Source organism: Bos taurus, chromosome 27 (assembly GCF_002263795.3).
Source record: "Bos taurus isolate L1 Dominette 01449 registration number 42190680 breed Hereford chromosome 27, ARS-UCD2.0, whole genome shotgun sequence".
In the NCBI taxonomy this organism is placed as follows: domain Eukaryota; kingdom Metazoa; phylum Chordata; class Mammalia; order Artiodactyla; family Bovidae; genus Bos; species Bos taurus.
In genome coordinates, this window is record NC_037354.1 from 37304822 (window position 1) to 37321313 (window position 16492).

General features: G+C 47.8%; 1 protein-coding gene across 13 annotated transcripts in view; it reads right to left on the reverse strand.

The window, feature by feature from the left end:
• The window catches only part of SLC20A2 (solute carrier family 20 member 2), a 116931-nt gene that overhangs the window by 52655 nt on the left and 47784 nt on the right, over nt 1–16492 (reverse strand). For all 13 annotated transcript variants that reach the window (XM_024986262.2, XM_059882233.1, XM_059882232.1 and 10 more), the window contains 1 exon segment: nt 1265–1816. In XM_024986262.2, the coding sequence (XP_024842030.1) occupies nt 1265–1553 (289 nt within the window). In that variant the 5' untranslated portion in view covers nt 1554–1816.

Below are 16492 nucleotides of genomic sequence, written 5' to 3' on the forward strand. Positions count from 1 at the left end.
GCTGCCACAAAAAAGATGATGAGCCATCTAAACCTGGCCAATGACTGCACATCCTCGGTGCTACAGACATGCTGCTGGTGACTCATCTCGGCACCCGTGGGATGGAGCTGTGTTCGCGGTCCACCAGCACCCGGCCTCCACGGCACGGCTCTCCCCACAAAAGCATGTGCCCTGCTGCAAACAGAAGGTGGCAGGACCCCCCTCTCGCCCACACCCCTTGCCCATGCAGACCCGCCGCTGCTGTGTGTCACCTGGACCTAGAGGCAAGCGGAGGAGGGTCTTGTTGGCTGCACTTAAGGCCCTGATGCCCCAACCTCTCAGCTTGGTGAGGGAGCACTCATGCTGCCATGGTGAGGGAGCACCCGTATGCTGCCACAGGTCTGGGATCAGCGTGGGAAGAGAAGGAACCACTCATCCAGCCAGCAATGCTCTTTCATCCAGGCACCCTGACCCTACCCATAAGAGGTCCTACTGCAAACAGGTGATGTACAAATGGTCTTCTGGCCAGAAAACAAAACAAGCATACCAGATGGAACTCCCAGGGGTGGAATTAGAAAATCTGAACAAAAACCAACGAAAGGAGGACAAATGACAGAGAAGACCAACGTTTCTTAAAACACAGGCACTGAAGATTCACTTGGTAACTGCTCTAAAACTTAAACTGAGAATACAAGAGTTAAGCTAATGAAAACTGGGTTTTGGCATCCAAGTTTTTAAAACATCGCCTTGGAACTAATGAAAAATATATGAAAAAACAGAAATAAACCATCAAGGTTTATAAATAAACCTACCTAAACCTCTGAAACACGTTCACTTTAACATGTTCTTTCTTTAAGAACTTTCAAATAGCTTTAAAATGACAAAGAGCTATGCTACAAATATCTTTTTTTTTCTGGACTTTTTGAAAAGCACTGACTTAGCCAAAGTCTATTTGAACACATTCAAGAAAGAAATGGTTGTTTGACATTTGGACATTGACCAAAATCATAACATACAGAAAGCACAAATAAGATATAATAAATGAGAAACAAGTCTGAAAAATATACATACACATATTTCATATATATATTGCTGAATTACTTCACTATACACCTGAAAATAACACACACTGTAAATCAGCTATACTCTTATTTAAAAAAAACAACAACTATCAAACCGGTTTTTGAAAAGTTAAAGCAAAAGTCTCATTTATGGGTATGACAGAAGTCAGGCAGAGGAGTGGGTCGGGACACATTCGCACGGGTGGGAAGACGAAGCTACTTACCGACCATGGCACTGACCTCCCCGGCCATGAGCGTCTCCACGGTGTTGTTGTATAGGTTCACGTCAATGATGCCCTTCCGGATGGTCTCTCCGACTTTGGCCCCCAGCAACACCGAGCCGGTGGTTTCGAAGATGGAAGCCAGGATACAGGCCTGCCTCAAGGTCACCACGCCCGAGCCCACGGCGGTACCAAACGAATTGGCAACGTCATTGGCACCCACAGAAAACGCCAAGATAAAAGCTATGATAAAACCCAAGATGACCATCCACAGGTACTCGTCCATCGCCATTGTGGACGCCGGGCGCTGGGTGCTTTTCTTGTGCGGAAATCTCTGAAATCGGCTGAGCTTGAGGTTCTACGGGGCGTGAGGCTGAGAGTTCCTGTCAACAGTGAGTCTGCTCTGGAAAGTGCCGGGTGATGTTAGGGCTGCACAAACTGCTAACTGCTGGTTTTCAAACTACTGTCAGGACAGTTCATTGGGTTGTGTTCAGTCAGCGGTAAAACACATTCCATATTTTCCCTCCTGACCTGGGGAAGCTGTGAGGGCTCCTCCTGTGTCAGAAAGAAAACAAAAGGAATTAGTCTCCCCGAGGAATGGGCGACAACGGTCTGTTCTTTCAGGAAGAAGTGTTTGGAGACAACTCATGGGCTCTCCCTTTCGCATGCGTGTGGCTGATCGGACCATAAAGCAAAGCTAGAAGAGTAGAAGCAGGCTAACTTCTGGCCCTGCCACCACCAAAAAAGAGTTGATTCTAAAACTTCAGAGGGTAATCATGCTTTACGATTATAGGCTGACAGGAAGTCCTACTAGGGTACATTTTTACACAATTCGAAGAATATATGTGGCCTTTATTTTAGAAGGAAAAATTTCTGACAGAGGAGCAAAAGAAAAAGAAATGAGAAATTCAGAGTTACAGAGCTCATCAAATACACGGAACATGCCTAACTTCTTGGAGCAGGGTTACCCCAACATGGCTGTGACACTGTGGGGTGTGGCTCCTTGTCCACCTGCTCACATACACACTTCACACTGAGCTTACCAGACCTGTGTCTGAGCACGAAGTGACTCGTCCACAGGGTGACGGGGGAGCAGGAAGCTGAAGGGGCTTCCCAGCAGGATGGGGACACTGGAGTGGAGCCACCTTGTCAGAGCGTGAGGGAGAGCAAGGCACTATGCACCACCTCCACCTCACCTGGGGATAGCCAGAGGCCTGAGCACAGCCTGGGCGATCACCCCCAGGTCTCCCCAGGGCGCCTCCAGATGTCCTTAGGGTTCCCCTGCAGAGCCCTGGGGAGATCTGCGGGGGAGTCCCAAGGAGATCTGGGGTAAGCCCTGGGGAAATATGGGGGGAGCCCCAGGGAGATCTGTGGGGGGAGTCGCAAGGAAATCTGGGGGCAGCTCCAAGGAGATATGGTGGAGCCCTGAGAATATCTGGGGGGGGCCTCCGATCCCCAGGCTTCCTCCATAGATCTCCTTGGGGCTTCCCCCAGATCTGCTCGGGGCTCCCTCCCTAGATCACCCCCTGCCAGATCTCATCTCATCCCCCAAGCCCGCCTGGGCTCACTGACCTCAGGCCCTGCCCACCTCCTCCCCTCACTTGCTCCTGCCTCTTGTATGAAAACCGCCAGCTACCTCAGCTCAGGGCCTTCGTACCTGCTGGTCCCCGGGCCAGAGACAGCCTCTCTGCCAGCTCACCGCCTGCTCCAAGTCCCTTTCTGCCCAGGCGTCACCACCAGAGCGGGCCCCGACCTTGTCTAACAGCAGCGCCACCCCCCCATCCCATTATCCCTCTCTCTCACCCACCTGTTTGCCTCTTCTACTGACCACCTCATTCATTCGTTCACTCACTCACACCCGTCTGGCTTCACGCATGGGGATTCCCAGCCATGTCCCCAGCACACAGACTAGCATCCGGCATGGGATAAGCCCTAGTCAAGTTGCTCAGTAAGTGAAGAAAGAAGCTATTAGACAAAGGAAGAAAACTCTTGCATAGGCTTCTTCCTGGGATGAAGAGATGATGTCACAGAATTAATACATCCGTGAAGGAAAAATGTCATGAAAAGCTTCAGAGTTGTGGTGGTCTATTATTACAGAGTACTACATCTGTGTACTTGAGTGGTTCTCAGCATTGAGAACGATGCCTATAAATGCTTATTGAACTAAGTCAGCCTCATACACCATGTCATATAAAATATAACAATCAGTCAACATTAAGGTTATTTAGAGGGAAAAAGCAGGACACAAAATTTACGTACCTATGACTGTGGCAATGTTAAAGGTATATAAAAGACCCAGAGGTGACTCATTAACAGTGTAACAGTGGTTGAGCTTACAAGCAGTAGTAGAGCTCAAGTTTTTCTTTCCTCCCAAGACTCTATACTGTCGTGACGTGCTTTCCAAATTAAAATACATAAAAGCAAATCAATATATAGAACCATCTTTTCAGGAAAAATGATCAACTAAAATGCAGCAACCACACGTGTTGGCAGCATGACAGGCCCAGGACGAAGCAGGAAGTGTGCCCAGACCACCTTCTCACTTTCTAAGCTTTGTTGCCCACATGACTCTGGAGTCGTGGGAAAAAGACCGCACTGAGTCGATAAATGAAAATACAAAGTCAAACCAGTATCTGGAACAGTATTCTCTACCTTGAAATACAAAGAGTTCTAGATGAAGCCTCGTTGGTCAGGTCAGGGGGCCCAGAGGCCAACGAGGACAGCACGGGATGCTGTTTACTGAGCGCCCTGGTGGGCCCGTCACCGGGAAGATGCTGAGTGACGTGGGATGTGGTCCAGGAAGGGAGACCGATGCTCATCGACAGACACACGCCAGACTATCAGGCGTGGCAGGTGCTAAAGCGGGAGGCCCATATCGTGCAGCCTCACGAGCGCAGACGGCGCACCTGGTCTGTGTGAGCAGGAGGGGGTTCCCTGCCACCTCAGGATGGGGTTGTCAACCTGGGACTGGGGGGGGGTCACTCCAGGCAGTTCCCAGTTGGGAAGGAGTGGCATGAGGGGGGAGATGGAGGCTGGGCTGGACCGCACTGCCAGTGGCCACCTGCTAACACTGGGGGGCTCTGTTAGAGGGGTGCTGACGTGCTCAGGCTCCCCTTCCTGGAGGCCCCTGGCCACAGTGCAGAGGGGGGCCAGGATGGAGGCAGGAGGGGACGTGGGGAGACTGCCTCCGAGGCCCCTGCACGGCGCAGGTGTAGATGGGTGTTCTGAGCCGGGGACAGGGTGCTGACAAGTGGAAGAGGAGGGATGGAAAGAGGGGTTCCGGTGGCTGATGCTGCTGGGACACAGTGCTGGCTCGTCAGTGGGGATGGAGACAGGAGTGCTGGGCTGAGGAGTCACCGGGCAGGGTGTTCTCCCATCTGCGCTGTGCTTGGTTTTGTTGGTAGGTGGCAGGGTGGGGTCTGGGCACAGCTCATGGCTGGACACCGACACACACAGGGGGTAAGGCGAGGCCCTCAGGCCGCCTCTGCTTGGACTGAGGGTTCTCACAGCCTTTGTGGTACCCCAGCACTACTTCCAAGCAGAGGTTCTCTCTCCCACTCACATGACCTTAGACAGCTTATCTCCACAATTACGTCTATGTTTTCTCCTTCACACTCAACCCCGAAGTTCCGAAGCACCTGACCGAGGAGAAAGGCCTGCCCCTTTTAAGAGACCAAATCATTTCCATCTTGCGTGATATTTACCCAGCCTACTTCCTATTGCAAGTACCAACACTTTGATTTTCTTCATTGATTTTTGTCCAACATGAGCAAAAGGAAGTGCTTAAATAACTACACAACAGGATGCGTTGAAAAAGAGGATTGCACTGCAGAAACTGAGCCCTCAGCGGGCTGGAAAACCACCGTGCGAGCGGTAGCGGTAGCTTGTCAAGAACGTGGCCAAATTCAGAGCGGCCGAGGCCCAACCAGGAGGCTCAGGTCTGAAAGTAGAAATTTGAAGCGGGGGCAGGGTGGTTGATCACATCAGGGTGGAAATTCGACTTATTCAATAAGTGATGATGGGCCAACGTGCCAGCTGCTATCTGGAAGGAAGATAAAAGTGAGATTCCCTACCTCACCCCAAGTGAAAGATTTAAATATAAAAACCGAAATCGGAATAAGACTACAGGTAAATATTTACTCATGCTGGGACAGGGACGCCTAGATGCGACCCTGGAGGCAGTGGATGGAAACACACGGGTGTTCACGGCAGTCCTGCAGACAGAGGCTCTGCGTGTGGGAGCAGCAACGAAAACGCCTTCTCTCTTCCTCAGCAGCGATGCTCAGCCCGGGGCGACGCCGATCAGAAAACCTCCAGCAAACGCCTTGTTCTTCCTGCCTCTCCTCCGAGGCTTTTCTGAGAAGTGTCAGGACGTGACGGGGGGCTGGAACCAAGCATTCCTCTTCCCTCTCCTTGCCCGAGTGTGAAAACCCCTAAATGGCCAGGTTTCCGATGCCCCGACCTCTTGCACTGGAGGAGAGTTCGCACTCCCACTTCGCACTCCCGCAAGAAGTACTGAGGGTCTGTAGGGTCTGTGTCCCCGACGGGTCATGTTCACAAGAGCCTGCCTTGCGTGGCCTGGTGCCTGGGCCTTCAGCTCTGAGCCGCGCTCCCAGGGCTCCTGCGTGGAGGCTTCCAGACTCTCTCCCTCTGTCAGCGTTGACTCAACTCTCCCCAACACCCTCCTTCCCACCCTGGGAATCGGAATGTTTACAGAAGCGTGAAAACAAACATTCTCAGAATATTTCTAGTCAGGTTTGTACACTGCTTAAGAACAGGAATGTTGCTGAGTTGTGGCATTTAATAAACTTCAGTGCGCAGAGAAGCCTGGATCGGGGGGTCCTGCTCTGAAATGCTGCCAACGTTGACACCCCAGGAGACCCTTGACCCTCCCAGCAAAGGTCTGCTCCAGCGCCCCCACCCCCGCCGGCCTGGGGTCTAACCATCTCCCCAGTTGGCACCTACCAGCCCCAGACGAGCAGGTCCACAGCGGTGGGCTGTGGGCTCTTCGGGGACCCAGACTCACGCAGAAAAGAATCCCAAAGATGACTTCCAGCTTTTTCCCCAAGTACCCACCTATTTCCATCAGTTCACCTGCCAATCTCGAACTCAGCTTTTAAAAAAAAAACAAAAAACAACTTCTGATCCTGAAGGACGCTGACTGAGCTAGCGTCACGTTTCACCCAAGTCCTTCTCCTGCCCCTGTGATGCCGAAGGAATTCAATAAATCTATAAAATGTCTTATTTCCTGGGTCTGCTAGGAAACAGCCTAAGTAGGGCAAGGTCCTACTTGATGAGGCTTAATCTTATTTACTGACATGAGCTGAGTCATAATTAACAGTTGCCTCCATCCTCTGGCTTGATTCAGAAGCAGATACCTGGAGAGGGTCCCCTATGTCGTTCTGGCCTGTGAGAATCTTTTCCGAAGGCTCGCGGCTGCACCCAGGCCAGGCCCTCCCACCAGCAGATGACAGGAAGGAGCCAGGTCCCATGAAGAAAACCCGGGGCTCTGAAGTAATTTCCCAACTCCTTTCCTGAGGCCCCAGGTAGCTCACACACACAACGCTCTGAAAATGAAAAACCTGCTCTCCCGGCAGCCTGCACTGCATCAGGAGTTCTGACACAGGTCAAAACGGAGGCGGGGGAGACAGGTATCCCTTCAGGGGCAGGATGTAAAATCCAGTAACTCTGCTACCTGCGGGTGAGCCTGACGAATAAGATGTAAAGATGACGAGTGTTTTCCCCTGGTGATATTTCAACAGAATCGAAGATTTCACTTTGGGAATCTTGCAGAAAACAGGGCAGCAAGCACAAACGTTTTTTTCACCTTTTAGGACATAGACCTTGTCATGAAGAGTCTCTTAACATTCTTCTTGAGTAGCTCGTTGACTTCACAGGCTTAAAAGGTAAAAAACAGTTCAAAAATAACAGTATATTTAAGACAGAAAATACTGAGCTTCACGTTTTCACACAGATGATGAAAAACTGAAGTATTACTAGGAAGGGTCTCAAACAGGTCTCAGCTCCCTTTTAAAGGGCCTGTTCCCAGATCAGCCACGCAGCACTGGGAGCAGAGGCGCCCGGAGATAGGCTGCTGCTAAGTCAATTCAGTCGTGTCCGACCCTCAGCGACCCCATGGACTGCAGCCCTCCAGGCTCCTCCGTCCATGGGATTTTCCAGGCAGGAGTACTGGAGTGGGTGCCATTGCCTTCTCCGCTGGAGACAGGCAGACGGGTGCTCTCCTGATGGAGGCGGGGAGGGGAGCAGACAGGTGCTCTCCTGATGGAGGCAGGGAGGGGCGAGGGGCATAGGGGACAAGGAGGGAGGAGGGAGAGAGAAGGGGGAGAAAACAACATCAGAAGGTCAGGGACCACCTGGAACAGGGGGACGGAGGCGGAGGATGCCGGGGATGGAGCACAGACACAGCCTGGTAACAGCGACGCTAGATGTGCGAAGTGGAACAGAAGAGGCCTGGACATCAGCCCAGCCCTGAGTGTCCCTGCCCCCTCCTTTTCTCTCTACTATTAAAGGGGAGCACCCGTTTCTCCCACGTGCAGGAGGGGACGAGCCCAGGCCAGGTCACCCCGGTCCACCCCAGTCTACAGCTGCCCTGGGCAAGTCACGTCCACGCCGCGTCTGAGAAGCGGGAGGAAGGGCACACAGCACAGTGGTGTGTGTGGTCCCGGCTCAGCACAGGGGCCGCGCATGGCAGAGAAAGCCCTGGGCGATGGGCAGGAAGCCTGGGGCCTGAGCCTGGCCCTGCTGCCAACCCGCGACGCGACCACAGAGAAATCTTGTTTCATCATCTGCAGAGGGGAGACAGTAACAACACATGGACTTTTTGGAATTATTGTCAGAGTCAAATCCATTTTTATCAAAGTGTTTGCGAGTCGTGGTTGGCTGCAAGCAACTTGAAGTTATTGGTTATCGGGGCAGTCACAGGGAGAACAAGAGTGTAAGCGTCCAAAATCCTTCGAGAAGGGTCTTCCTCACTCACCCAGCCCCACCTCCCTCGAGGGCTGCTCTTCTTCCTGCTGTACAAACTCTGGCCTTGTCTTTGCCTAAAGACTGACATGCACCGTAAGCCTCAGGAACTGCCTGGAGGGGTGGACGGAGGTGAAGGGGTAGAGAGACGAGAACTCGAAAAAGTGCTAGGAAAAAAAAATCCACGCAAAATGGGAAAGCCATTTTGGAAGAGAACGCGGGGGTTTCTCATACCCTAAAGCATATGCTTCCTGTGCAAGCCAGCAGACGCGAGAGAAATGGAAACACACGTCTACACAGGACACTCTATGTTCTCTCGCGAGTAGCTGGTGTTACTATGCGTGTGTCAAACCTTACGCAACTGTACACTGACCGCTGGTGGGCTTGCCTGTACATAAATTATGCTTCAGTGAGGCTGCTTAGAAGATAACACTGGAATATAAAAACACGTGTGGTGATGGATGCATTAACTAACTGTGCGGGGATGGATGCGTTAATCAACGAGAAGGGAAGAATTCTTTTGCAATGTATATGTATAAAAACACATAAAACCAACACAGGGTGCACTTCATATTGTAATATTTAAATGATAATCTTACCACTTTATCAATTATACCTCAACAGAGCTGAGGGGGGTGAAAAGAAAACAATACAATTCAGATTTGGTATTTTCCCTTCCTGCCACACCGTCCAGCTGAGATGAAGTATAAAAGCTAAACAGTTTAAAAAAAAAAAAAAAAGAAAGAGCAGCAAGGAAAGAAGGAACATTCCAGCTAAACGCAGTGCAACCAGCCAGTGCGACCAGAGTCAGGGGCAAGCCGTCATCCTTGCTCCAAGCAGTGGCATCGAGAAGCAGAGAGCTAACGAGACCCGAGGAGGGGCTGCATCCCAGGGAAGTCCTCCAGAGAGGGACTCGGACACAGCTTTTCTGAGGTCAGAGATGAGAGAGGAAGGCCCACAGCCAGGATCACCCACTGACCGCCCTTCAGGATGGGCATCGAGCGTTTCTACAGAGAAAAGAGCACGGGTCGTCCCGTGGAGACAAGTCTCCATCCCTTCCACAGGAGCCAAACAGAGGTCAGGGCATTTCATGAGCATTTGAGGTCAGGGCAAATACAAGCCATTTCGGCTGAAAATCACATCTGTGGAGGGCCACGGGCTGGAGATGCGTGACGTCTAAATTTGTGGACATCTCGTGTACCGAAGTGGAGGGCCACAGGCTGGAGATGTGTGACGTCTAAATTTGTGGACATCTCGCGTACCGAAGTTTCTGGGAGGTCAGTTCCAGTAAACGAGCGGATTTGTGGACATCTCGCGTACCGAAGTTTCTGGGAGGTCAGTTCCAGTAAACGAGCGGATGAGATCATAAAAGTGTCACCTTGTTTGCAACTCCGACACCAAGTTCTAAAGTCGGTCCTGTAATGTCATCCCCCATAAGTACAGTCAGAAGTGATTTACACAGTTCCGAGTGACAGTGTTTGGTTTCGCACGCGGAATGGTGCTCGCACACTTGCCAGGCTGGGCCAGAGGCCGGGCCAGCCAGGTCCTCTACCTGGAACAAGGAGGACTCAGGCGGGGAACGGGTGTTCTTTATGACGTGACTCTCAATGGTTAAAAAACCCAATAATATGAAATGTGAATAAACACTCGTGTACAAAGATGTTTAATCCAGTGTCATCTATTACCATCGTGAGAAAAGAGGAGACCGCCTAACTTTCCTCAGCCAGACAGTAGAACGGCTGAGGAGGCACGGCTGACTTCTAAAGATGAAGTTTTATGTAGTCACTAAAATGGTGTAACGTGAGAGCTTTGCATGACAATGGAACACAGTAATAATGCTGAGTGAAAAAGGAGTTCACACAATGGCCTAGGCCACACTGCAGCTGTGCTGAAGAATGCACCAGTCATGGGACTGAAGACACAGGCCCAAGTTTAGAGCAACTCCGGGGGTTCTTTACATTTTTTTTTATTACTAAAATTTTCTACCATGAGCAATTACTACTTGTATTATTGAAAAAAATGCCTACAAAACAGTACAAAGAAAAGAACATTTCCCCCCGCCCAGGTTAGGAATGTAACACCAAAATAAGCTTAGTTTTTCCTAGTAAACAAAATGAATTTCATATGAATCTGCCTGTTTTTCGGCCTCTGAGATTTCTTTCTTCCTTACAACCCACGACTTGAGCTGTATAAACAGTTCTGTTCTCTTGATTTCTCTTGTCTGTTTCTCACTCTCAGGGCCGTCTCTCCATTCCCGCCTGAGCCCTGGGGGCACGGGTCTCTGCGTGGTCTGGGGCCTCCCGTGTATGGGAGTCTGAAGGTCCCTCCTCGGTCACACCTGTTCCCTCTCTGGTCTCTTCTCTCACCTTCCTGATGAGTCTCTGGAGGTTCTGGCTGCCAGGACTGAACTTCACCCAAGAATAAGAAACTGTCCTGATGGTCCAAGTACTTCACAGTATTTGAGGGTACCTATGTGATTAACTATTTTAGCCTACCTTGGTTCAGAGACTTAGAGAACATTCGAGTCTGAAGGTACTTAGTTCAGTTCAGTCGCTCAGTCGTGTCCGACTCTTTGCTACCCCATGGACTGCAGCACGCCAGGCCTCCATGTCCATCACCAACTCCTGGAGTTTACCCAAATCATGTCCATCGAGTCAGTGATGCCATCCAACCATCTCATCTCTGGCGTCCCCTTCTCCTCCTGCTCTCAATCTTTCCCAGCATCACAGCCTTTTCCAGTGAGTCAGCTCCTCGCATCAGGTGGCCAAAGTACTGGAGTTTCAGCTTCGGCATCAGTGCTTTCAATGAACACCCAGGGACTTCAGAAGTCGTCTATTCTGATTTTGGTCCTTTTGAAGATGTGACTGTCCTCACTGGAAGTGCAGGTTGTGACGACCCACTCACTCCACAGGAGGTGCCCCGAGGAAAGCAGCGGAAGTGATGCCCTGGGGAGGTATCCATCAGACCTTCTCAGTGACACTGGCTTCTGCCCTGGAGCTGGGATGCCTTGAAGTCCTGGCCTCCGCAGGGAACGGGAGGGCAGAGTCGATGGGGAAAGACGAGAGAGTGACAAAGACAGCGGATAACCAGGAATGCTGCAGAGCCTGCATCCTGGAACGTTTTCAAGGTTCGATGACGTCTCGAGTCCTGCGCATCATCCAGAGACCACAGGGCCGGGAAGAGGCAGTTTAGCTTGGAACCATGAACCACAGGATTGTCCTGTGGGGAAAGCGGGTGGAAAGCTCTGACCCTCTCTTGAGCCGTGCAGTCAGCAGCCTTCATGAGTTTATGCAACGTGAACCCACTTCTTCTCGTCCCCCAGCAATAGTTTCCACTGCAGAGCCTGTGGGCTCAGCCCTCATTCCTGGTACAGTCAGTCTCCCTCTGCATTCCTGTCATTCTGACATTTAAATTTCTTCTGGGCTTATAAAGCATTTGTGTTATTTAGATGTTTTCCACACAGCCTTTTGCTCTCTGGGAAGGCGCTGGCTAAACCTAGTAAATAAGAACATATCTTTTTTAAAGGATAAAGAAATAAAAGCAAAATTCATTCAAATGAGATAGAGTTAAAAGAGTTGAGATGATCTGACCTATAGAAGGAAAGATCTAGGAGGTCCTACCTGACTTACATGAAAAATATTTCTTAAAAACTGAAAGATCACCTCGGGACGTGTAAGTGAGACTGCCTTGTGTTCAAATGGGATTTGACTGAGTGATGGGTTAAAGTAAGAAAACTTTTATCTGTTGTTTCCACTTTAAATGGATAATTGAGTGAGTCCACGTAAAGGCTCATTTCAGTTCAGTTGCTCAGGCGTGTCTAACTCATTGAGACCCCATGAACTGCAGCACGCCAGGCTTCCATGTCCATCACCAACTCCCCAAGCTTGCTCAAACTCATGTCCATCGAGTTGGTGATGCCATCCAACCATCTCATCCTCTGTCGTCCTCTTCTCCCGCCTTCAATCTTTCCCAGCATCAGGGTCTTTTCCAATGAGTCTGTTCTTCACGTCAGGTGGCCGAAGGATTGGAGTTTCAGCTTCAGCATCAGTCCTTCCAATGAATATTCAGGACTGATTTCCTTTAGGATGGACTGGTTGGATCTCCTTGCAGTCCAAGGGACTCTCAGGAGTCTAATCTAACACCACAGTTCAAAAGCATCAGTTCTTCAGCTCTCAGCTTGCTTTATGGTCCAACTGTCACATCCATACATGACTACTGGAAAAACCATAGCTTTGGCTAGACAAACCTTTGTTGGCAAAGTAATGTCTCTGCTTTTTAATATGCTTTCTAGGTTGGGCATAGCTTTTCTTCCAAGGAGCAAGCGTCTTTTAATTTCATGGCCGCAGTTACCATCTGCAGTGATTTGTGAGTCCAAGAAAATTAAGTCTGTCACTGTTTCCATTGTTTCCTCATCTATTTGCCATGAAAAGGCTATCAAGAGAAAATATAGTATCAGCCCCTCTTTATCTAATTGGAGATACAGCAGTCTTTCATCGTTAATAAGAAAAGCTACACTCAGATAGGAGGAGAAAACTTTGTAACTCAATGGGTTGCCGCACAGTGAAATGAGCTCCCACCGGAAATGTGGAATTACCTGCAGTGGAGATTTGAAAAATAGGTTGCGACCACCTTACCAGAGTGTTTTAAGTGCAATACTGCTTGAAACCCAAGGACAAGAACAGCTGAGCCTTATATTATCTATTTCTACTCCCAGACAGAAACGGCCTCTGAACATCTTTCCCTTTCTGTATGCACTATAGACACAGATTCCTTCCAAATATTCTAGGTCACCTGTTTTTGTTCACTCGTAACCAAAAACAGATTTGCTTTCAGGAGCAAATCACTTAATATCCTTTCTATCAACTGGGCAAACCTAAGGCTCACTTGTTCCTATTCTGTGCCCTGAAGTGTTGGGCTGCTTGGCCAAGTCCCAGGAGCTATATTAGGGAAATACTTTCCCTTCAGCCATGGTTGAAAATGGAACTATGTGTATAAATAGACATCTTGCTTCTTACATATTTATTTGCCAATTTTACTCCGAGTATAATGCAAGTTCAATAAAAATGTGAATGATACTTATAAAAACATTGATTCCTGCTACCACTACATATTATTTCCATTACTGGAACATTAATATAAATGGAAGAGTTGATAGATGAAGATTATTATCTTAACTATTATCCATGCTCAGTTTACAGCCCCGTATTTCTTATTTTCATCCCAGAGGTTCTTAAGCAGAAGCAAGAGAGGACGAATAAATAAATATTAAAATGACTTAGTTGGGCTTTTTCTCTCTTCAAGGGAGCAAAGTCCATTCAAGTCTCTGAAGTACCTCATCAGAAGGCAACAAACTTGATTCAATCCCACCAGTAAGGGCAAAATAGTAATGTAAAGCAGCCTAAACAAGGCAGTGAGTCTATAAGTTTGGTTGGTAAGTCAGGTGAAAATTTAGCAGTTCTTCATACCTCTGAGACTATGAAATTAAAGTCTTGTTACTCAATTTAGAGGGGCTTTCCTGGTGGCTCAGCAGTAAAGAATCGACCCACCAAAGCAGGACACATGGCTTCGATCCCTGGGTTGGAAAGATCCCCTGGAAAACAAAACAACTACCCACTCCAGTATTCTTCTCTGAGAAATTCGATGGACAGAGGAGTCTGGCAGGGTACAGTCCAAAGAGTCGGACACAACTTAGTGACTAAACAACAACAATTAAATGAAGAAACCATAAGCATTTGCTTGATATCACCTTCAAAAAACCACAGAGACAGAAGTTTTTTAAAAAGGACAGTTTATAAGATGCCTTTGAAAATGATTTCCCAATTCTGAGAGTGCTCCTGTTGCTTCATTCCTCATGTACGGTTAAGATAGAAACTTCCCAGGGCAAGTCAGTAGCTCCGTTTGTCTGTTTCTTTTAGAAAACTTAGAGCTAGGAAGGCGCTTGTATGTGAACATACGGAGCTTTCTTATAATAACCAGAAAGCCACCAGATATAAGCTGCTCTTCCATGATATCTGAAATCAGTTAAGAGAATAGAAAGCAACACATACTGTCTTTTATCATCACCTACTTCGGCACCTCTACCGCAGCTCCTGGGTGTATTCCAATTGCTGTCTGGTGTCGCTTCCTTTCAGCCTACTGAACCGAACTTGTTTTACTATTTCTCGGAAGGCGGACCTGCCAGCAGGGCATTCTCCCAGTCTTTATTTACTCGCTGATGCTCCTGTTTAGAAAGACAGCTCCCCAGGACACAGGCTTCTCTTAGCACTTTCCTGGGCTCTCTCACTGCTGCCTGGCCGCCACTGCTGTGAGAGTCCCTGGGCTTCCCCCAGACGCCCTGAGTCACGTCCGCCTCTCTGCATTCCCACTTTCTCTTCATCTTTCAGCATTTTGACTGCAATATGCCTGGGTGTGGATCTCTCTGTGTTCATCCTAATGGGCATTTGTTAAGCACTCTGGGTGTGCAGATACTGTCTCTCATCAGCTTTGGGGATGTGCCAGCCATGCCTTCTTTGACAGTGTTTTTCTGCCCTTTCTCTCACTTCTGCTTCTGGTATTCCTGCTGGGACTCTTCATAGTGGCCCATGTTTTTCTGAGACTCTGTTCATTTTCCCTCATTCCTTTTTTCTTTCAGTTCTTCAGACTATGTAACTTCTACCACTCCATCTTCAAATTCGCTGCTTCTCTCTTCCGAAAATGCAAATCTACTGTGGAGGCTCCTGATGAGTTTTTCATTTTGGTTACTGTACTTTTCAACTCCAAAATTGCCATTTAAAAAAAAAAAGTTTTAAGTGTGATTAAAATAAGCATAGAATTTACCATTTAACTATTTTTAAGTGTATAGTTCAGTGACATTAAGTACATTCACATCACTGTGTAAACATCACAACCATCCACCTATAGAACTTATCTTACAAAACTGAAACTCTGTACCCATTAGACAATAATTTTCCATTCTTCAGTCTCTGTGAATCTGACTGTGAATCTGACTGTTCTAAGTGCATCACATGAGTGAAATCATACACTATTTGTCTTTTTGTGTCTTATTTCACTTAGCATAATATCTTCAAAGTTCATCCTTGTTGCAACGCGTCAGAATTCCCTTTTATTTTTAGGCTGAATAATAGTCCATTGTATGTATGGACCATATCTTACTTATCCATTCATCTGTTGATGGACTTCTGGGTTGCTTCTACTTTTTGGCTATTGTGAATAATACTATTAAAACGGTGTACAAATATCTCTTGGAGTCCCTGCTTTCAGTTCTTCTGGGTATACAACCAGAAGCAGAATTGCTGGGTCAGATGATGAATCTGTTAATTTTTTCAGGCAGCAGCTACACCATTTTACATTTCCACCAACAGTGCACAAAAGTTCTAGTTTCTCCACATGCTGTTTTCTCTGTTATTATTTTTCAGGAGAAGTCATCCTAATGGACATGAGGTGATATCTCACTGTGGGTTTGATTTTCACTTTTCTAGTGATTACTGTTGGTACATCTTTTTATGTGCTTGCTGGCCATCTGTATGGAGAAATGTCTATTTAAGTCCTCTGTGCAGTTTTGAATCAGTTTATTTTTCTGTTGTTTAAGTTGTAGGAGTTCTTCATATATTTATATTGTGGATACTAGCCCCTTATCAGATATATGATTTATAAATATTTTCCCCCATTCTGTAGGTTGGCTTTTCATTCTATTGCTTGTGTCCTTTGATATACAGAAACGTTTAATTTTGCTGTAGTCCAATTTATCTATCCTTACTTTTGCTTTTGGTGTCATAACTACATTTGGTTCTTTTTTTTTTTATCATTTCTATCTCTTTTAAGGATAGTCTCTATTTGATGAGTCACTGCCACCAATTTTCCTTGAATTCTTTCAGAATAGTTTATTTTAGATTTTGAACTAAGATAATATAATAATAGCTGCTCTGAAGTCTCTGTCTGCTAAGTTCAATAAATGGGCCCCTCAAAAGCAGTCTCTCCTGTCTGCTTACTTCTCCTGTGTATGTATCACACTTTTCGGTTTCTCTAACATGTCTCATAATTTTTTCTTGAAAAATGGACATTTTACAAAGGACATCTTATATTGTAGCAACTCTGGTTACTGGTACTCCCACCCCCAGAGGTCTGTTGTTATTTGGCTGTTCACTTGGCTGGACGACTTTGGTGACATCTCCTTTCCCTACAATGTGTAGCTGTTGCTGTGCCTGCTCAGATTTCCCCCCACGTCTTTGTATTGTAGTCTGGCTTGCT